This window comes from Apodemus sylvaticus, chromosome 1 (genome assembly GCF_947179515.1).
Source record: "Apodemus sylvaticus chromosome 1, mApoSyl1.1, whole genome shotgun sequence".
Classification (NCBI taxonomy): Eukaryota; Metazoa; Chordata; class Mammalia; order Rodentia; family Muridae; genus Apodemus; species Apodemus sylvaticus.
Window position 1 is genome coordinate 191,224,727 of NC_067472.1, and position 22,973 is coordinate 191,247,699.

The window sequence follows — 22,973 nt, forward strand, 5'->3', positions numbered from 1 at the left end:
GGTTATCTGCACCGGGCTGGGCCCCATCGCGGATGGATAGTGGAGAGAGGCTCGCGAGCCCCACTCCCCTCTGAATGATGGCTCCTGGTGGTTAATCGTTGAGGGTAGGGAAGGGGAAGTGTCATTTTCTTCAGCATTGCAAGTAGCCACAATTAAATCCAGTGAGAAAATTAAAAACAAACGGGAAAATAAGAAAACCAGCTGGGAAGGACGGCTCCAGCAAGAGGGGCAGGGCATGGAGGAGGAAACGGAACGAAAATGACCAAGATTCATTATCCACAAGGATGAAACTCAAGTTTTAATTTAAAAAAGTGGAAAACGATTGAAGAAGGCACCAGGCATGGACCGCGGACTTCCGCACATAACACTTGTGTCCGTCCTCACGTCTACGCACACACATTCAAAGGCTGCACAAGCGTGCACACACACGTGCTCACAGCAATGTTAGCGGAGAATGGAGACAACTCAAACATCGAGACAAACCAGTGCGTGAGCAGCAGGACTGTGAGGCTCATCGGAGCATGAGAGACTTCCGGTCCGTAGAGCAAGGCATGGGGCACACATCCTCCTTAGCCTCGGAGGCACCGTGAGCCGTCAAAGCAGCAGCCACAGGGAAGCACCCTCAGAAACTGCATTCACAGGAAATATCTAGAGCAGACTGCCGGTCCTCAGAAAGGAACTGGTGAGGGAGGTGGCAGCTGAGGTCCTGGGGCGTCGGTGACTGCTAAGAGCCGTGGATTTCCATTTCTGGGGGTGGCGTGGGCAGGACACATTCTTAGGTGAGATCACAACAGTACTGCAGTTATCTTAACACGCTCACGGCCAGGAGGCTGGAGAAGTGGCTCCGCGGTTGAGAGCATTTGCTGACGGCAGACCGGGGTTCAGTTCCCAGAACCCAGGTGGCATCACAACCACCCATAACTCCTGTTCCAGGGGACCTATGCCTTCCTTCTTTGGCTTCTGTGGGTAGCAGGCACACCCACGGGATACAGACATACACGCAGGCAAGCACAAACATGCCGGGCTAGCGGGCCTCTGGGAGCTCAAGGTCGGGTTTTCTTTCTGCCTCTCTGCCTCCTCCCACGCCTCTCTTTGAGACAAAGTCTTTTTTTTTTTTTTTTTTTTTTTTTTGGCTTTTTCGAGATAGGGTTTCTCTGTGTAGCCCTGGCTGTCCTGGAACTCACTCTGTAGACCAGGCTGGCCTCGAACTCAGAAATCCCGCCTGCCTCTGCCTCTGCCTCCCAAGTGCTGGGATTACAGGCATGCGCCGCTGCCGCTGCCGCCGCCGCCACCACCACCACCACCACCCGGCTTGAGACCAAGTCTTACTATGTGGGCCTGGGAGGTCCACCTGGTTCTGGCATCCAAATGCTGGCATTGAACATATATGCCACCTAATAGTAATTTTTTTTATTACAACTGCCCACTACCCATGCCTCTTGCAGGAAAGAGGGTCAAAACTCATGGCCAAATTAGGACTGAGAGACCAACAGCCCCAGTGGTCCTTCTCATAGGTAGGGCTTTTGTTTTTGTTTTTGGAGACAGTCTCTTGTAGACCAGGCTGACTTCAAACTTCCTATGCAGCCAAGAATGACCTTCAACTTTTAATCTTCCTTCCTGTCTCCCTAGGTCTGAGATTAAAGGCACACACCCACTAAACCCAGTTTATGCAGGGTCAGGGGTCAAACCCAGGGCCTCCCGCATGTATGCGAGATAAGCACTGAGCTGCGTCCTAAGTCTCAGGAAACAAATTTTAACTACATGTACTAAGATGTAGGGTTTTTCTGACAGGTCTTAGAAGTGGGCTCCTGACCAACCTCTGAGGAGTAGATGCTGGATGCTTCTTGCCGCGGTTGAGGATGTGATGTTGCAATACAGACCCAGAGTTCTGAACAGGCTTTCTAGCACCGTGATTTATGTGATCCATTCTTCAGAGTGTTCTCTGTCAATAGTCATATCCCAGGTGGATCATGACAGATACACACCCTGCTTTATCTGATTGAAGATATTGTCTTTGTTCTTGCTGTGTGTGTGTGTGTGTGTGTGTGTGTGTGTGAGAGAGAGAGAGAGAGAGAGAGAGAGAGAGAGAGAGAGAGTTTAATGGAGCTGAGTCTGTAGTTTATCCACACCCGTCCACCCGCCGACCCTGCTAGTCCTGTGCAGCTACTGTTCTGGGCTTGTAGCAAGATGGCAAGCAGACAGAGTTCAGCTGTCCTGAGGGAGGTGTCGAGGGTCAGGGCCAGCAGCGGGTGGGGTTGGCTACCCATCCTGGCTGTGGGCCCTGGAGCCAGATGTTTGGGCTTAGCTGCTCAGCCAAACAGGGATAGGGTGACTGAGTAATTAGGCACCCGCTGTTTGGGGCTGGCAGAAGGTATGGGGGGGTGTAGAGAAACCTTGGGCTAGAACACCCATCATACACACACCCCACGCACCTCTGGTTTGCAGAAAAGCCAAAGCCCCCCCCTCCCCCAGGCTGGGCTCTCTGGCACATTCAGAAAGATGATCTGTAGCTAGGGTCCACCTGATCCCAACCAGGGATAGCGACGACTGTTTTTCCAATCTGGGGTACTGCTCTGTGACACTCTAATGAGCCAGGGCAGGCAGGAGAAGGCAGCAGAAGCCCTACCCTCCCAAGCTGAGCTCTCAGTAGTTATTTAAGCCTTTGGCTTAATGAGATCTGAGGACCGGAGAGTTCCCTGCATTGCCTTTGCCTGTTGGCAGGACCAGAATGTCCGTCTATTAAGACCCCTGGGCATTATCCTGCTCCCTGCCTGAATCCGTAACTGGACCCTCCTGGCCTTTGCAGAGTGCAGGGGCACCAGGCTCTGTCACCCTCGGTGACCTCTGAGTCTTGATCTGGGAGGAGGAGGAGGAGGACAAGGAAGAGGAGGGAGCAGTCTCCTGGCCACAGTTTCAGGGATCAGAACTGGAGTTCGAGGGGTGGGGTGTCTTCCAAGCTGGTCCTCAGTTTTCAGACCAGTAAGGAGAGGCGCAGAGGTAGGAAGGCTCAGGTCACCAAGAGAGGGAAAGCCATAAAAGTCCTAATCTGAAACCCCAGGATGAGGTCAAAGAAGGGGCAGGTCCTTTATTGTTCCAGGGCTGGGTTGCAGCTCTACTGTGTGGATTTGATGGTGGGCTAGAGGCCCCCGAGTCCTTTCTGCAGTTCAGATCAAGACTCCTCCCTTGAGGGTCTTAGTGATGTGCATGGGGGGTAGTTTTCAGGTGGTGCATGCCTGAAATCCTAGTACTCAAGAGAGTACTCTCTGTCTCTCTCTGTCTCTCTGTCTCTCTGTCTCTGTCTCTGTCTCTCTCTCTCTCTCTCACACACACACACACACACACACAAAGTCCACATGTTAGGCGCAGAGAGGCATAGCTGTGTCTGGGATCCACTTCTGTTTTTAAAGGGTTTTTTTCTTTCATTAATTCATTAAGTTTATGGGGGGTGCATATGGAGGTCAAGGAACAACTTATGGGACTCAGTTCTCTCCTTCTATTATTTAGGTTCCAGGAACCAAACTGAGATCATCGGGGCTTACAGAGCAAGTGTCTACCCACTCAGCCATCTGGCCAGCCCTGGACTCAGTCTTCATACGTGGCTATGTGCCACCTGTCATCTCTGCCCATGCACGAACTGACTCAGTGGTGGGCGTCACCCTGTGGGCTTAGTGTGATTAGTATTCCCATTTTACAGGGGAGAAAACTGAGGCTCTGAGAAAGGAACAAAAGTTCCAGAGGTGCACAGGCCGCAAGACTAAACGCAAGTCCAGTTTGCTTCATGCGGCCACATAATCCTGTCTGGACTGGAACTGAAGTTCGGTAGAGCGCTTGCCTAGCATGAGGAAGCCTCAGGTTCAACGCTCCGTGGTACATAGAGCCAGGTGTGACACTGTCCATCTTCATTCCTAGCACTCGGGAGATAAAGGCGAGAAGGTCGGTAGCCCGTGGGCATCCATGACACACAGACTGGGCTACGTGCGTGGATTGTTCTCTCAAAAGGGTATGGAGGAGACGGGCTTAGGTTGCCAATCAAGGCTGCTGCATGGAGTGGGGCACAAAACAGGGATAACAGACCAGTCCCTCTCAGTCCCGGAGTAAGCACGCTCAGAAATACAATGTCCAGTCATCTCCACATGCCCATGAGACATGCACTATTATTATCCGCATTTATAGGTGGGGGACAGAGACTAAGAGGCTCAGTGGCTGGCTCAGGACTGCCCCGAGCGAGCAAGGGCTCCACCCCATCGCCCAGGCTGAGGGTGCATGGCCTCCTCTGCTGAGCTGTGGTAACAGTACCCTCCCCAGTCAGTGTTAGTGGAGATGGAAGGGCAGCCGGCTGCAAAGCCTCTAAAACAGCGGTTCTCAACCTGTGGGTCACCTTTCACAGGGGTCACCCGACACCATCCCGCAGATCAGATGTTTACGTTCCGATCTGTACCAGTAGCAAAATTAGTGCTATGAAGTGCCAACAAAAAACTAAATGTATGGTTGTGGGGGTGTCCCCGCAACTTGAGACAGTGTATTAAGTGGTTGCAGCATTAGGGTGAGACTCGCTGCTGACAGAGTCTGACACACACACACACACACACACACACACACACACGCTTGTCTGTGTGACGATGACGCTATCCCGCCCGTTCAGACTCGTGAACTGTGTGCTCTGTCCTTAAAGCTGGGTACACCGTGGCTAAGACGGCTTTCTGCTTCCATAGATTCAACAGCGTCAGGAATGCTCAACACTAGCGCCAGCACGGCTGGCACATGAGTGTCATCACGTCTCCGCCATTCCCGCTGTCACGCCATCACTCCTGCCACCACACTCAATGCCTTCATCATCCACACTTCACCATCACCACCACCACCGCCAACCCCACAGTCACCACAAAATTACCTTCACCGTCATCATAACCGTCGCAGCGAACACCACCATCGCCCTCAATGCACAGTCATGGCTTTCACCGGTAACACTGTGATCACCATCTTCACCATTACACAACCAACACGACCACGCCATCCTTGTCATCACAGTCATCGCTACTGACATCATCCCATCACATGACCACCATCCACCGGCGTCATCACCAGCACCATCAGCACCATGACCTCCATCGTAAGCACCGACCGTTATCCCTATCAACATTATCCTGCCACCCCGCCATTACCATCGCTATCAACACCACGAGCACACGACCATCACCTTCCACCGCCTCACCGTGATCACCGACACCATCACCGTCACAGATGGCACTGCGCCCCGAGAGCCCCCTGCCCCCCAAGTAACAACGCCCACACTGATGGTAGATACTTTGTCTCTTGTTTATCTTAAGCACCTCAAGTTTCTGAGTGGGTCACACATCTCCCCTCAGAGGCCTCTCCTCCTCCTCTGTGGTGGTGGTCGTGGGCACAGGGGTGCTGGGGGGCCAGGCCACCTCTGCCAGCCTCTTCACCGTCTCACTCAGCTGCCCCAACCCTTGGGCAGCCTCTACCAACTGGACCAGGCCCAGCCCCAGGGCTTGGCGCTCCTGCCGGTCCTGCTCCAGGACCCGGGTCAGGCTCCGCAGCTGCTCGCCCACCTCCCTCACGGCAGCCACCAGCTCCACCAAGGCAGGCGGCTCACACGCCATGACCCTGACGGGTGGTACTGGTGCCACACACGGCCCAGAGGGACCTGAGTGGTGATTAGGGGTTGGCCCTTGAGTGAGGTGGTCTGGGGAAGGTTGGTCGGATGGGTGGGCCACAGAGGACACAGGAAGGTCAGGGGTCACCATGGCGTCTGAAGATGAGTGGAAGGTCTGGCTTCTGGGTGGTGTGACAATATCTGTGGACAGTGGGTCCGCGCTTGAGGCTGGAGATTGCCTGGAGGGGCCAGGCTCTGAGGCTAGGACGAGCTCTAGGTGCTGCATCTGGGATGTGTCTGTGGGCCGGGCTTCCACAAAGGTCAGCTCCGGGTGTGGGCTGGGCTTGACCCTCGCTTGTGGGGTGGGGGAGGATGGAAGGGACTCTGTAGGGGTGGCAGGGGTTGAGGAAGGGTGAGTGTTGGTAGGAGGTTGAGGACTTGAGGTGGGGTGAGGGCTCCTGGGACGCTGAGGGTCTGTGGTAGGTTGAGAGGCCATGTTGGGGTAGGAAGTTGTGTTGAGTTGAGGGACGGTGGTGGGGTGAGGGGTGGTGCTGGGATGAGGGATGCTGGTGGGGGGAGAGGCTGTGAATGGCTGTGTGGTGGTCCTGGGGCTCCTGGGGAGGTCCGAGGGGTCAGGACTTTCCGGGGTTATTTCGGGTGCCGGGCCCAGGTCTGGTGTGGTGTCAGATCCTGGGGTCAGCTCTGAGGTAGGGTAAAGGCTGCTCACTCCTGATAGCGTGGACGAGTCAGAGGTTAGCCCTTCAGGGGAGGTGGGTGTGGGGCTTCCTGGGAGCTCTGGGGTGCTCGTGGGAAGCAAACTGGCATCAGGAGTGAACGAGGCCGAGGTCATCGGGGAGGGAAGTCCTGGGGTGGGCGGAGATGTTTTGGGGGGGCTAGAGGTCGCCTTCTGCTGTGACTCTGGCAGAAGTCGTGGCCAGGCGCCAGAGGTCTGCAGTGAACCAGGAGGTCCTGGTGAAGTGGAAGCAGCAGGGGATGAGGCGGTGTGCGCTGCCCTGGCTGAGGTGGGGCGCAGCGGCCGGCGCTCAGGTTTTGGCTTCCTTGGCGACCCTGGAGCTGGAGAAGAGAGGGGCAGACCGGTCAGAGGTCAGTCTGCCCTATTGCCCTAGCCACCGCGTTCCGCAAAGGCCTTGGAGGAGATGACCAATGGGAAGGCAAAGACCTTCGTGACATCACGGATCACCGGCAGACTTCACCAGGCCCTAGTGCCCCTCCTCCCCGCCTCGGGAGGCTCCTGCCACCTGGTGGCCTAAGAGGGGATCACACACAGATACAAGAACTGGGTGCATCGGAAAAATGAACAGACTGAGAGGATTCCTAGCAAACACCCATTCTGTGATAATTAACGTTCATTGTCACCTTGACAGCGTCTGGAATCACCCAGGGGACACAGGTCTGGACGTGTCTATGTGGGCGTTTACAGAGAGATTTTATTGAGAAGGGAAGAACAAGGGTATCTATCCTTGGGCTGGGGTTCCAAACTGAATCAAAAGAAGCGAGCTAGGCGGGTGTGGTGGCCCGTGCTTTTAGTCCCAGCATTTTAGAGACAGAGGCAGGAGGATGTATGTGAGTTCGACGTTATCTGTCTGCTTGGTCTTTGAAGTAAGAAGTAGGTTAGCCCTAGGAACTCGGAGCCCACCTCTGTACCCCATAACACATACTCCCCAGGCCTCCTCTTTGCCCATGACTCTCCTGTGTCTGCACGGGCCCTAGGAGCTGGAAAAGCCTGAACTCTTACTGACGCTAGTGGTAACTGTAAATCTAGGTTTGGTTATGGTGGGGGTCCCTTTGGACAGACCCCTTCCTGAAGGTGTATCCCAGGTCCAGGAAAGCTCAGAACTACCCTGGTCACCTGCAGACGTGTGAGGAAGACAGTTGAGTCCTCCCTCCCACTCTGTCCTGCTGGCCCATGACCTCGGCTGACCCTCCACCCTCCAGACCCCTCTACAACCTGTCACCTCGGCCGCCAGTCAGTTTGCTCTGGGCAAGTAAAAGCGGAAACCGAAGCGGTTATCTCACGAAGCAAACGCATGCATCGCTTCCGTTCAAAGCAATATTTTTTGACACCGTCTCAGGCTGACCTCGAAACTCATGCAGCTGATGCTGCCCTTGCATTCCGATCTCCCTTTACATTTTAAAATTACATGTGTTTATTTGTGCGTGTGTGTGAATGCACACACATGCCTTCCACGAGGTGTGCTCCCACCGTACTTGTCAGGTTTGTCACCAAGTATCTTACCTACTGCACTATCGTGCTGCCCCAAATAGCACTTTTAAAGCTATAGCATGCACGTACACACATACACAAACATAATAAATTTAAAATAAATAAACAAATAGGTGACAATAAATAATTAATAAAAAGAAAAAAAAGCATTCCTGAGTCTCATAAACACTTAGAATACACAAGCCTTTCCAGGCTGGATCACAGGAGAAAACAATAAAGATGTAATTGAGCCCAGGAGGCTTTGAGGAAGGAAGGGGCTGTGGCTGGGAAAGTCAAGCAGGCAGATTCTCCCCCAGGGATCAGCCCTGCCAATATCCTGATCTAGATCAGTGAGGCCCGTGCAGTCCGACCTACAGCAGATCAGGAACACGAGCTTGTGCTGTTTAAGCCGTGATGGTCTAAGAGCCGGACAGATCTGTGGAGGTGCTTCTTAGAGCTCGCAGCCCGCCCTCGCTGGGGCGGGAGAGAAGAGCGTCATTTGGGGTTCCCAGCATACACTTCAGGCAGCGTACAACTGCCTGTAACGCCAGCTTTGGATTGGATGTCCTCTTCTGGTCTCACTGAGCAGTGTGTGTGTGTGTGTGTGTGTGTGTGTGTGTTCTGGAACTTACTACATAGACCAGGTTAGTTTCAAACTCACAGAGATCTACCTACTTTGCCTCTAGAGTGCTGGGATTAAGGGTATGCACCACCATGCCAGAACCATAAAGTAAGTCTTTAATATATATATAATATATATAATAATGATATAAAAATATAAATAATAATATAAAATATAAATATAATATATATTTTTTTTTTCCGAGACAGAGTTTCTCTGTGTAGCCCTGGCTGTCCTGGAACTCACTCTGTAGACCAGGCTGGCCTCGAACTCAGAAATCCGCCTGCCTCTGCCTCCCAAGTGCTGGGATTAAAGGCGTGCGCCACCACAGCCCAGCTTTTTAAAAAAAAAAAAACCTTAACCATGTGACTATGCGAGTTTTCTTCCACATGCCTTTGGTCACTTGAGAATCCCCTTTCTGGGGCCAGTGGGTAAAGCGGGTCACTGTGCGTCCTGATGACCTGAGTTATCCCTGCCAAAGCCCACACGGTGGAAGCAGAAAACCCAGCCCATGGAAGCTGCCCTCCACCTCCGCGCATGCGCCACGGCATACACGTGAATTAATTAACAAACAATTCTCTGCTGGCGGACAATGTGGTGAGGCTTTTCCTGACTTCTCTACTATAAATAATCATTACGACCTTGGGATCCTGAACCTAGGAGCTGTTTTCTGTTCTAGGTGATCACATGGGCCCTCTGTACATTGGACTGGGACGTGCCGTCACTCAAAGCGCTCCAGTCCCTGTGGAGTCTAGCCTGGAGTCAGCTGAGCGAGTCGGAGCCCAGACTTGTGCTTTGAATGACAGCCCACGTCACCCCAGTGCAATGAGTGCATGGCTTTAGGTCGGCATCGTGATGCACGCCTATGATCCTATCACCAAGAGCTCAAGGCTTGCCCGAACTACACGGTGACTTCCGAGCCAGCTTAGGCTATGGAATAAAAAGGTCTCAATAGCAAACACACAACAGCTGGAAGACAGCCCGGCTTGCAAAGTACTTGTTTTGCAAACACAAGCAATGGAGTGTGAGCCCCAGGGCACACATTTAAAGAAATGTAAAGCTGGGTCTGCAGGCTCCTCCTGCAATCCCAGTGCTAGGGAGACAGAGACAGGGGATCTCCCAGGTTTATGTGTCACCAACCCAGCCTCGATGTCGAGTTCCAAGCCACTGTCTCATAAGCACAAGGTTTAGATAGTGCCTGGGGAACAGCACCGTACGTTGCCCTCTGGCCTCCACACACACTGTCCACACATTGCAGAGACACACACAGCATTTACATGCATACATTTATACTTACATGCATAGCACACATATGTACAGAAGACACATGTAAACAGTCTCATCCCAGCTGGGCGGTGGTGGCGCACGCCTGTAATCCCAGCACTCTGGGAGGCAGAGGCAGGCGGATTTCTGAGTTCGAGGCCAGCCTGGTCTACAGAGTGAGTTCCAGGACACCCAGGGCTACACAGAGAAACCCTGTCTCGAAAAAAAAAATCCAAAAAACCAAAAAAAGAAAGAAAGAGTTTCGTCCACTACCACACCCTCTTCTCACCCTTGATACATAGAACTATCCCAAGAGTCTGCTTGCACAGTTTGTACTTCGGATTTATTTGCTTTCCACCTGCAAAGGATCCCCCGGCCTCAGGAGCTAGCTGTCTCGCCATGCGATCAACTCCACCACGAGGGGTCGCTGCGGGACAGAGCAGCTGCCCTAATCCTGCACAATGGAAGTTCTGGAAATCCAGCAGCACTTGAACAAGGAACGGGATCTCTAGATCATTTCTGGTTCCAGTATTCTAATGATCAACCTTAATACCAGCAAGAGATACTCCCGGGTCCAAGTTACAAGTTCCTGAAGCCTGCTCCCTAGTTCAAGCTACAGGTGGAGATCCTGGTGGCCAATCAAGATGTGCAGCACTCCTGTGATGTAAGGAGGTGCTAGGCAGAAGAGCAGGTACCTACCTAGGCAGGCCTGACTGCGCATGCTCAGATCCGGAAAGGCCGCAAGCTGATCCAATCAGCGACAGGCAGAGGGACATAGGGACAGAGGCAGTGAGCGTGCACAGTCACACAGTCAAGAGTGTTTGCAAAGAGAGTGAAAGGAGGGAGGCAGAGAAACCGTGATGTGAAAGGCAGCGATTAGGGCCGAAATAGTGTCAACCTCTTTCACCGAAATGGGGGCCAGGTGACACAGCAGGAGAGAAAGACAGAAAGGACTGAAGCTAGCAGAAGAAACAAACAGAAAGCGCGACTCAGAACACGACCGTAGCTGACTGAAAAGAAGACCGGTGCCTGTAATCCTAGCACTGGTGGGTGCAGTCACGGGATCAAGGCCAGCCTCGGGTACATAGACAAGCCCAGCCTGAGCTATAAAAGAACAGCTCGGGGGGGTGGGGGGCAGAGAAGAGGAAGGGAGGAGAGGGAAGGAAAGACATGGATGACGTGTGGCTGGAGTAATAAGTTAGAGGCAGAGCAGATGAGACGGGTGGGTACCCAGCCGGGCAATTCTAGTTGTATACCTGGAACCCACGTGGCACAAGGAGAGGACTGACTCCTGCAAACTGTCCACACACACACACACACACACACGCACGCACACACACGCACGTATCCATGCACGCGACTGTGCACATGCACACACATATGAGCTCGCACACACGTGCACGCACACATACATGAGTGGGTGTGCGCACACACACACTGTGGCATACGGCCCTGAGCACAGGATGCATGTACACACACACACAATCAATCAATCTAACAAAGAAAACGGAAAGAAAGGGGAGAAAGCTACAGAAGGGAGGAGATAAAAGCAGAGACTCTGAAAAAGACAATGAAGGGGGCACCCAGGAAGGCAAGAAGAGGGGAAGTCACGTGAAAAACTGCGAGTGCAGGGCAAGGTGGTCCACGCCCAGTGACCCCAGGGCTGGGGAGGGGGAGGCAGGGGGATAACAGGAGTTCTAGGCCAGCTGGGACAACAAAAGCAAAAAGAAAAAGCAAAGTGATGAGAAATGGGGAGAGATGGTGACTTGAAAGGGAGATACAGGGGCCGGACAGTGTTCAGGCCGTTCTCCCAGAGAAGCCAGGTTCGATTCCCTGCACCCACACGGCGGCTCACGCCCGGCTGTAACTCCAGTTTCAGGCGCTCTGGTGCCCTCTGCTGGCCCGTGTGGGAACTGTACGCACATGGCACAGACAAGCGCACAGGCAAAAAACAACCATAAAATGATAAAAAAAGAGACAGGAGGATCCGCTCAAGGCAAACCTCAGCGACATAGCAAGTCCAAGGACTGTGTATCTAATGTACGTAATCTATCACCTCAAAAAAAAACCCAAAACACAGGGTGCACGTCACGGCCCAGTGAGTAAAGGTGTTTGTGGGTGGAGCGTTCCTCCATCTTTCCTCTGACCTCAACACACACGCCTTGGCATCCGTACCCAGGTGGAGCCCCTCACCTGTGTCTGGAAGGCTCTGTGTTGCTGGAGAGAGAACTTGAGGGTTTGTAGTGGTAACCCAGGAAAGTGTATGTCCAGGCCGCACAGACACCGTGGCCCCTTCGGTCAGGTCCTCTCCGGAATTGGGGTCCCAGGTCCAGGAAGGATAATCGCCATCCCCCGTGTAGCCTGGGGAGACACGGGTAGCATGTGTCTCTTCCTGCCCGCTGAGGCCCTTTCTACTGTGCTTCCCTTCCCTGCCAGAGTCTCCGGGAGCAACCCTTCCTGTCCTCAGGCTGGGCCGCCTCCCGCCCGCTCCTTAGACCCGCCCCCTCGGCCGCCCTGCTATCGCCGGGTACCAGTGCAGGTGAGCACCACATCTTCTTCGTGGTCGCAGTTGTGCTTCCCCCACGTCCCCGAGGGGCAGTCACTCAGCGACGTCTCACTGCCCTTACAGCCCATGTCATCCAACCAGATGGGCCCAGTGCCGGGGCCATAGTGGGTTTTGCCTACTCGGGGCAGGACCTTGCCGCAACCCAGTTCCCAGCAGGCCACTGTGGCATCCCGGAGGTCCCAGCTGTCATCACAGACTGTCCCCCCAGAGTCCGGCATGCCACACCTCTAGTCGGCCAGCACACCTGTTGGGCCCATCAGCCAGACGAACCCGGAAGGGACCTGGAGGTGGTGGGAGGCCCTCAGGTTAGGAGGCACAGGCTGCCTCCCTGTCCCCACCCTTTTAACTACTACTCACCCGATGGCACAGGGGCTCCAGCAGTTGGGGCGGCAGCTGGGTCTTGGGATGATTCCAGAGAACCTTCTGGGTTCTCACCAGATGGCTCCGCAGAGGTCTGAGGGGTTTGCGTGGTGGTGGCCTCGGAGGTCACTTCTTGGGGACCTTGAGTGGACAGTGACACCACCGTCTCTGAGGTCCACTCCCAGGGGACCCTAGGGGTCATCCTTACAGTGGTATGTGAGGTCTGTCTGTGGGGAGCCGCGGCAGTCAGTCTCTTTGGTAACTCCGAGGGACGTGAGGTTGGACTTAGGGAGGCTGGAGTGCCTGGGACCCTGGAGCGTTTAGAGGTTGGCATCCCGGGCGGCTGAGTGGTTGGTCTCTTTGCATTTTTAGTCACCCACTTCTTGGTAGCCTTGGGCGCTTTCCCTGGAGCCTTTGTGGTTTTCTGTAGCACACTGGAGGTGAGACTGGCAGGAGACTTGGTGGCCAGCTCTCCGGGAGGCCAGGCATCCTGATCTCTACCCAGCCCCGGGAGCCAGCTCCAACTGAAAGGATCTGAGATGGTATCCAGGCCGGGGGTCCCTAGGAGGCCAGGAGGGAGGAGAGATAAGATCGTGAAGGAAGATCTCGTCCTGTCCTGCTAACCCTCCACTGAAGACATGGATCCGTGGCTAAGAACACCTGCTGCTCTTCCATAGGACCAGGGTTTGAGTCTTAGCTCGCAGAGTGGCTCACAACTGTCTGTAACTCCAGTCTCAGGGTCTGGTGGCCTTTCCTGGCCTCCAAGGACCCCAGACAAGCACATGGTGCACAGATCCACGCGCAGGCAAAATACCCATGCACTTAAAAACTAAATAAAGCAGCCGGGCGGTGGTGGCGCACGCCTGTAATCCCAGCACTTGGGAGGCAGAGGCAGGCAGATTTCTGAGTTTGAGGCCAGCGTGGTCTACAGAGTGAGTTCGAGGACAACCAGGGCTACACAGAGAAACTCTGTCTCGAAAAAACCAAATCCAAAAGAGAAAAAACTAAATAAAGGCAATCTATACTCAGTGTGCTTGTCCCCTGGGCATTGTGGGTGTGTCTACAATACATCATCCTCTAACTGCCCTCTCCTATCTCTCTCATCCCTACCTGCCCCTCTCCCCTCTTCATAACCTTGGGTTTTGTCACGTGGTCCACTTAGTTTCATCCAAGGCCATCCGCATTACTGCCGGATTGAAACCATCATTAAGAGCCTGGTACCACAGTTAAAGCTACTTTGAGATTCCATCCCATCCCGGTCAGAAAAACCGTCATCAAGGAAACAAACAAGGAGTGTCTAGCGGGGCAGCACTCTGGGAGGCTGGCATGCAGAGTCCACAAAAAATCTGGGGATAGGGGCCGGAAAGGCAGCTCAGCAGGGAAGAGCGCCACACAAACAAATGCATGTACAACGTTAAAAATAATAACCTCTAAGCCCTTGGAATGTTCTCGCCTGGTGAGAAACTCTTTACATGTTTGGGAGGGGGGTGCCTTGCACCATGTTAAGTCCGTATTAACAATGTGATTTCTGAACAGCTGTGAACGTGGTCAATCAAACCCCTACCAATAAACAAACAAACATTTGAAACCCAGAGACAAGCTGGGCGGTGGTGGCGCACGCCTGTAATCCCAGCACTCTGGGAGGCAGAGGTAGGTGAATTTTTGAGTTCAAGGCCAGCCTGGTCTATAGAGTGAGTTCCAGGACAGCCAGGGCTACACAGAGAAATCCTGTCAAGAAAAGAAAGAAAGAAAGAAAGAAAGAAAGAAAGAAAGAAAGAAAGAAAGAAAGAAAGAAAGAAAGAAAGAAAGAAAGAAAGAAAGAAAGAAAGAAAGAAAGAAAGAAAGCAAGGAAGGAAGGAAGGAAGGAAGGAAAGAAGAAAGGAAGGAAGGAAAAGAAAGAAAGAAAGAAAGAAAGGAAAAGAAAGAAAAGAAAAGAAAGAAAAGAAGAGAAAAAAGAAAGAAAAGAAAAGAAAGAAAAGAAAAGAAAAGAAAGAAAAGAAAAGAAAGAAAAGAAAGAAAAGAAAAGAAAGAAACATGTTAGCCAAAGACATCAAGGCTAACAGGTCTGGATCACTCTTCTTTCACATCATCACGTCATCACGTCGTCACGTCGTCACGTCGTCACGTCACATCGTCACGTCACATCGTCACGCGTGTTGCTGGGATAATCCAGCACCACTGCTTACACCACCCCACCAGGACTTCACACCTAAACTCCCTTCCATGTGGGTTCTTCCCTTGACTTAACTTACCCTGCATCTTCAGTACACTGAAACACAGCCCTTAGCCTCTCTCATCTCTGAGAGCTCGTTAGCAACAGAAGGAACATGGGTGTGGTTTCAGAGACCTCCCGAACACTACCTTGTCCTGCTGGTTTGCAGTACTTTGTCTGTGTCCCCCTTTGCCCTCCGTGAGGCGTGAGCTCCTCAAAGACCCATACCATGTTCATTCCATTCTGAGCACCCAGCTCAGGATCTAGCACTGGGGTTGAAAACCAGACCCCTATACACGGGGAGGGGGGCATGGGGGACAAGGGGGTGGGGGCGGGGGGATGCACGGCCAGAGTTGATGTGAACCACCCCTCATTTTGGCTGGACACAGGCAGTTTGGATGAGGTTATATGACCTAAATCCTCATCACAGAGCCGAGGCTTGCAGTGCCCAGTCAAGTTAATGCTACTCTTGGCCTCCATTCCGTCCTCTTGGAAGCCCCGCCCCCCTAGAGCCAGGGGGTGGCTAGCGCGTCCTCACCAGTGCAGGTAACACCGACATCCTCATTGTGGGCGCAGTTGTGTTTCCCCCAGGAAGCGGCAGAGCATTCTGACAGTGAAGCCTCCGTCCCCACACAATCTACATCGTCCAGCCAGATGGGGCCTGCGCCCCATCCAAAGCGTCCCGCTGCAGGGTCCGGTTGCTGAGGCCCCCCACAGCCCAGCTCCCGGCAGACCACAGCCGAGTCTCTCATGTCCCAGCTGTCGTCACATACTGTCCCCCAGCGTCCATCGTGCCATACCTCCAGTCGACCAGAGCACCTGCTGGGTCCAGCCACCAGGCGCAACTGGGGAGACCCTGGAATAGAAAAAAAAAAAAAAAGCCAGCGTCAGGGCCAAAGAGCCCAGCTAGGACTCTGACCTTCCGCCTTCCTTTCTAAACATCCATCTATTCTCTCAGCTAAGCTTTTCCTCACAGTCCTTCAGCCTGGGTAGCAGGTACTGACCGAGGTCTCTCCTGCATCGGACACAGAGCCAAGCAGAACTGGTGGCTTCTCGGAAAACTAACTGTGGAATGACCATATGACACAGAAATTCCACTCCTAAGGATACACCTAAACTATATCGAAAGGGGGCTGGCGAGATGGCTCAGGGGTGAAGGCCCTTACGCCTGACGATCTGAGAGTCTGCTCTCTGGGACACACGTATGGCAGAAAGAGTTCTCCAGCTTGTGGGTACCGTGGCACGTGTGCATGCACGCTCGGAGATAAAGTGATTTTGAAAACTTGAAAGTATCTGTTAACATTTAATCATTTCATCATTATTAGAAATTCTGACTAGAGACATGTCTGCTCCTGACAGTGCCCTCTTCACGGTTCAAAGAAGAAATTGAGCATCAAAACCTCCACGTGGAGGTGGCAAGGTAGCCCCTGGACAAAAATTGCCCTAATCATCTGTAGACGAAATACTGTCCAAAGAGGACAAACAGATGTGGGCTAGTCGACTGCTAATCTCTGCCAAGACCCGGTAAGCCAGTCCTTCACATTCCTGCTTTATTTCAAGGTCTGTCAGATGGTTCTGGGCTAGAAAGCTGAAGACAGATGCTCTGATGTTATAAGAAATTAGAGGCCTGTCCAGGCAGGCAGCTGTCTCCACAATTTATTTAAGTTTTGGAAATTTTTGTGATTCCTATATATTCAGATTATATTTCTTTCTTTCTTGGATTTCTGACAGGGTTGAAGACTAGTTATAGTCTCATAATCAAACTCAACTGTTTAGCATTGAGAGAGATGATATAGATTTGAAAGGATGGTCTTCGGATGATAACGCAAGCTAATATCAGAACATAATTCAGATATAAAATTATAATCTCTTTAAGTTAGGCTAAATGGTGGAATACTTTAATTTATGAATATGATTAACTAGATGCTACTTGTATATCATACTTTGTAATTTACATAACTGCTATAGTTGTGCTCAATTTACCTATGAGAGATTAATGTTAATTGGATAAGGGGGGGAAATGAAGTGGGTTTGATTTTATACTGCTTGTGTTATAATGTTAATTTTGATCCCTCAAACTGCTTACACAAGCGTCTACACCAAGGACACTGGGGGACCCCCGCCCCCAGTTGAATCTGATTGGTAGATAAAGATGCCTACAGCCAATGGCAAGGATGAGACCCGTCAGGAGCACACAGAGCAGGCACTGTTACGCTCTGACCTACGCGTACCACGACACATACATACACACGCAAAGACAGACATGGTTTTAAAAACATGAACGCGTCTATCAACATACACTTGCTATAAATGCTGTGCTCGTCACAATAACTCAAAGGTGCTCCTTAGTGTATCAACAGGTAAACAGAAGTTGGTATTGATCTTTGCAATGCACAGTGCATCCCAGGCTGGCCTCAAATTCACAATCCTCCTGTCTCAGCCTCTCAGCTGCTGGAATTGCAGGAGCACACCACCATGTCCATTGCACCAAGCGGATTATTTTATTTTATTTTTAGAATTTTTATTTTTTAAAAGATTTATTTATTTATTTTATACATATGAGTACACCACCATTGCTCTCTTCAGACACACCAGAAGAGGATGTCAGATCCCATCACAAATGGTTGTGAGTCAACCATGTGGTTGCTGGGATTTGAACTCAGGACCTCTGAAAGAGTAATCAGTGCTCTTAACCACTAAGCCATCTCTCCTGCCCTAGAGTTTTTAAATATTACATTTATTTACTTATTTGTGTGTGTGCATGTGTGTATGCACAAGGGTGTGTGTACACCACCACATGTGTGTGAAGGTCAGAGGAGAAATGTGAGGGTTAGGGCTCTCCTTGAGTAGTGTGAGCCCTGGGGATCAAATCTGGCCGTCAGACTTGGCATAGTGCCACTACTGACCGTATCATTTTTCTGGTCTCGAGAGACTCCTTGTGTGTGTGTGTGTGTGTGTGTGTGTGCGCGCGCGCGCGCGCACGCGCGCGCGCACGTGCATTCATGTGGAAGCCAAAGGCTGACGTCATTCTCTAACTTATTTTTTTGGAGACAGGGTCTCTCACTGAGCCTGAGGCTGGCTAGCAGGCTCCCAGAATCCTTTTCTCCCCAGTGCTGGAGTTAGACACGTCCACTGCTGCACCTAGTTTTGTTTTGTTTTTTTAATTTGGCCACTGGGGATCTGAGCTCAGGTCCTTGTGCTTGCAAGTTAAGCACTTACCCAACTGAGCCATGTTTGTTTGTTTGTGACAGGGTTTCTCTGTGTAGCCCTGGCTATCCTGGAACTCACTTTGTAGACCAGGCTGACCTCCAACTCAGAGATCTGCCTGCCTCTGCTTCTGCCTCCCAAGTGTTGGGATTAAAGACACGTGCCACCACCGCCCGACTCAAAACAACTCTTTTTTTTCTGATAGTACACTATCAGATCCCATTAGGGATGGTTGTGAGCCCCCATGTGGTTGCTGGGGACTGAACTCAGGTCCTCTGGAAGAGAGTCAATGGCTAGCCAGAGGACATTGTGACAGTCCCACTATAGAACCCAGATGTTAGACAGTGGGCTCTCATGCCCATCCTCCTCTCCAGGTCAGGGCCAGACATAAAATGTGGGACTCTCGCACGGGCAGCCCTGGATTTTAGGATCGGCGGGGCATTGATCAAGTACTGGTCTGAGAGGGGCTTGTGCTCCTCTTTTCTACCTTCCTTTCTGCAAGCAGGTTTCATAGAGACAATGTCCCAGCCAGGGCAGAGAGGGACTCACCAGCTTCGGGCCCAGGTTCTGGAGGGACAGTAGGAGAAGCAGGAGGGGGCCAGGTGCCTGCTGGGCCTGGCGTCTGCCCCGTAGAGGTCGACAGAAGCCTGGCTGTTGTGCTGTTGCTGTCCACCGCACGCGCTGTAGGCTGCACGTCACTGAGAGGCATGCCTGGGACAGGAGGGACAGCATTAGCCCCGCCTCCAGGGCTGCCTCCTACACAGGCCCGAGGCTTCCACAACCCTGAGCGCAGCAAGAAGGGGTAGAAAGAAGAGACTCTCCGGGCAGTGGTGGCGCACGCCTGTAATCCCAGCACTCTGGGAGGCAGAGGCAGGCGGATTTCTGAATTCGAGACCAGCCTGGTCTACAGAGTGAGTTCCAGGACAGCCAGGGCTACACCTAGTTTTGCTCTAAAAAAAAAAAAAAAAAAAAGTCCCCCCCCCCAAAAAAGAAGAATATAAGATAGGAAAAGAGGGAAACTGCACAGGAAGTAACGGTTCCTTTCCCATCCACTCCAGTGACCACACACACTGTCCCACCCTTCCCCACTGAGGTCACTCAAACACCCTTACCATCACACACGGCCCCTGCATCCTCCCGATGGTGACAGTCATGCTGGCCCCAGGGCCTCGCAGGGCAGAAGCGCAAGGCTGTCTCATTTCCCCGACATCTGAGGTCATCCAGGACGATGGGTCCAGCCCCCTCTCCAAAGAAGGCGCCCCCCGGGGCGGCCAGGGCGCCCCCACAGCCCAGCTCCCTGCAGGCCACCGCAGCATCGCGAAGGTCCCAAGCGTCATCACACACCGACCCCCAGCGCCCACCGTGCCAAACCTCCAGGCGGCCAGCGCAGCCGTGGGGACCATCAGCCAGGCGCAGCCTGGGTGCAGGACCTGAAACAGGAGGGCAGAGGTCAGGGTGAGGTTAGGCTGGAGAGTGCCTGCTACTTATACCAAGAAGGAAAAGCAGAGGAGCTTTGCAAGGGCCACATTACCCGCGTGGGAGTCTAGCGTTGGGGGAGGGGGGAGCTGAGACTTGAAGTGGGAGTAGCCGCCCCCCCACACACACACACACATACATACCAGTGCAGACCAACCCTGCGTCCTCAGTGTGGTCACAGTTGCTCCGGCCCCAGGGGCTTCGGGGACAATCCCGGAGGGCCTCCTCTCCTCCTCCACACCCCACATCGTCCATCCACACGGGTCCCTCGCCAGGTCCGAATCTGGCACCCCCCGGGGCGGCCAGCGCTCCCCCACATCCCAGCTCCCTACAGGCCACCGCAGCATCTCGGAGGTCCCATCCATCATCGCAGACAGTGCCCCAACGACCACCGTGCCAGACTTCCAGGCGGCCAGCACATCCATGGGGACCTGAGACCAGACGCAGCCGCTCTGGGGGCGGGGGGAGGGGGGGGATACAGACAGAGAAGACGAGAGACGGTAAAGGGCTATGGCTAACGTAGCTTCCTGTTTGTTCACCTGGGGAAACGGAGGCCCAGGAAGAGAGCAGAGAACTGAGGTTTGTCTGCCAACTGGCTAATTTAGAAAAGAGACCCCCGGGGTCTCATAGAGGAAGGATCAAGAAGAGGGGGTGGGCAGCCCTGACTGGATCTGAAGGGAGGACACTGTGAACGCCGGTCTCTTTGGAGGGTCACGAGCTGAATGAAGGTCTGAGATCCTCAGTTTGCCCGGGTCTAGGGTCTCACAGCACCCGGATCAGGAAGACCAGGGAGATTTAGAGACTTACCTTGGCGGGGAGCTCCGTTTGTCAGTACCGGGGCCCGGGTGGACTTGGCCTGCTTGGGTGGCCGGGGGCTCTTCTTTCGGGGGCCATTCTGGGAGCTTGCTGCTGGTTGGGGAGCTAGGAAAGTGACATGTGACCAGGAAGTCAGGATCTGAGCGGGTCACCCTTCCCGGCTCCATGGCGTCTGTCTAGGGATTCTTTTCTGAGGGTTTGAAAGATTTCTGCATGGAGAATTTCTGGGTAATGAAGGCAACATTTGCTGGACGTTTGCTGCAAGAACGTCTGTCTGATGACCTTCCCCGACAGCTGAGTCCGAACAGGGTGCAGGATGGGAAGCCTAGTCCTTCGTGCTCACCGTGAGTTACAGGGGGCTCCTCGGAGCTGGGGCTCGGCTCCCCGGACAGTGGCAGCCAGGGATCCCCGTCCAGCAGGGACACTGAGTCTTCCCTAGAGTTAGCTGCACGCTGACCTGTGGGAGAGGACAAAAGTTATGAGGCCTGTGATGGGGGAGGAGTAGAAAGGCCATTTGACCCCTGGCGCAGAAGGACCCGGGATGCCTGAGTTCCCTGGGGCTCAGAAATAAATGATCATACACTGGGAGTCCTTGGGAGGGAGGCCTTATGGGGATCCGGGTTGGTTATCTCTTAGCTTCTAGACAATTCGGATCTGCAGGGACTGAGGGTTTGAGGGTTCCTGGGGATGGGGCCAGAAGAGGAATTTGAATCTTTTTACCTACACAGACGACGCCCGCATCCTCCTCGTGAGAGCAGATATGGGCCTTCCAGCCTCGGTGGGGACAGACACCCAGCTGCCCCTCACTGCCCCTGCAGTTCAACTCACTGAGCCACACAGGCCCAGTGCCCTCCCCGAAGAAGGCCCCCCCGGGGGCGGCCAGTGCCCCTCCGCAGCCCAACACACGGCAGGCCACCGCGGCATCCCGAAGGTCCCATCCGTCATCGCACACGGTGCCCCAGCGCCCGCTGTACCACACCTCCAGGCGTCCTGCACAGCCGTGAGGGCCATCAGCCAGGCGGAGTCGCTCTGAGGGGTGAAGGCAAAACTGTGACTTCAGATAGGAGTGTCGTAGGCTGGGGTCTATGGCGACTCCCAAGGGTAGGGGGGACTGTCTTACAAGCTACCATCAGCAAGCCAGCTACCCTGGAGGCTGGACCCTGGGTGCAATGAAGGGAGTGCCTCAGAGGTGCAGGGGGCTGGATGGAAGGACACTGTGACCCAGGGAACTCAGGCATCCCAGGACCTTCTGTGCCAGGGGTCAAATGGTCTTCCCACTCCTCCCCCATCACTGGCCTCATAACTTTGGTCCTCTCTCACAGGTCAGCATGCAGCTAACTCTAGAGAAGACTCAGTGTCCCTGCTTGGACGGCAGCACTGTCTGGGGAGCAGAGTGGGATTGGGGTAGCAGGGACCAGCAGGAGAAGAGGGGAGGCTGGGAGTGGTGTGAGGCCAAGTGCAGAATCAGGACACTTACCCATAGCCTGGATCCCCACCAGCATTGCTGCAAAGGAGGTTGGAGGGGACAGAGTGAAGGGTAAGTCAGAGGGGAGGGGTCCTTCCCCAGTGCAGGCGTCCGGCTTCAGGTCAGTGGGGAGCATCCATTCACATACGGATTCCTCATACCTCTGAGCCAGAACCCCCACTGCTGGAATGGACTTTGGGTGGAGGCTGGGATAAATTACAGGTCCCTGGGTTGGGTGGGGCCCCAGATGCCTGACTCTGAAGACAGGGCTGGGGACCAGATTGAATGGGGGGGGGGGAGTGATAGCTCCGCAGAGTGTCAGGGCAACAAAGGGAGGGTCACTCGAGCTGCTAGAGGGGACATACAGAAGGCTGTGTCCCTGAGGGATTAGAGGGGACAGCCAGATGTCAGGATGTCACACAGCACCAGGGACCAGAAACAGGCTCCCTGACGTATGAGTCCCTAAATTGGAAAAGCTAAAGGGTCAGAGGTGAGGGTGCAGGCCCCTGAGGTCCCCCCCCCTCCACCGGAAACGGATCACTCACCAAGGAGACAGGCCAAGCCCCTCATGTTCTCAGAGTCCAGGGCAGGGGATGGGGGTGAAAGGGGAAGGAGGGCAGGAGAGGGGAGGAGGAGGCAGCCAGGGAGGAGGGAGGGAAGCGGCTGCTGAGGAGCCCTGGACAGCTAGGAGCAGGCCGGGCTGAAGGCTCTGCCAGGAGGGAGAGAGGATGCAGGGATGCAGCAGGGGGCAGGAGGGGGAGGGGGCTGGCCACAGCTGAGGCTGGAGGAGGGGGGTGGTGGGCAGGCAGAAGGGAGGTGTTTGAGTGCAAACACCCACACTGGAGGGAGGTCCAGTCGGGCTCCAGAGGGCCACGTGCTCAGAGATGCTTCTGGGGACGGCAGCTCTGGGAAGGGGGAGGCCTGGGTGTCTGGGGATCAGGGATGAGGGCACACCCTTCTGCCTCCTCTTACTGTTCAGCCAGGCAAGTAAGTGCAGCTGGCAGTGGACAGATTTTGGGGAATCCTGCAGTAGCAAGAGGGCCTGGAGCCAGACACTAGGAGGGACTTCCTAGATCAAGAAAAGAAACTGAAAAACCCCTCTCTCCATTTGACACCCGCTGAGGTAAATCTGGATGGGAGGCTTC

The 22,973-nt window shown here is 53.7% G+C and overlaps 1 protein-coding gene across 1 annotated transcript; it reads right to left on the minus strand.

Moving 5' to 3' along the window:
* Positions 1–5,319: 5,319 nt before the first annotated feature.
* On the minus strand, positions 5,320–22,555 carry Ssc5d (scavenger receptor cysteine rich family member with 5 domains). The gene is given in 14 exon segments (XM_052169841.1): positions 5,320–6,691; positions 11,920–12,087; positions 12,258–12,495; positions 12,497–12,573; positions 12,650–13,213; positions 15,403–15,720; positions 18,621–18,782; positions 19,184–19,501; positions 19,691–19,999; positions 20,355–20,468; positions 20,707–20,820; positions 21,084–21,392; positions 21,841–21,867; positions 22,374–22,555. Coding segments are annotated over 14 exon segments (4,086 nt in total). The 5' UTR covers positions 22,399–22,555; the 3' UTR covers positions 5,320–5,348.
* Between the last annotated feature and the right edge of the window lie 418 nt (positions 22,556–22,973).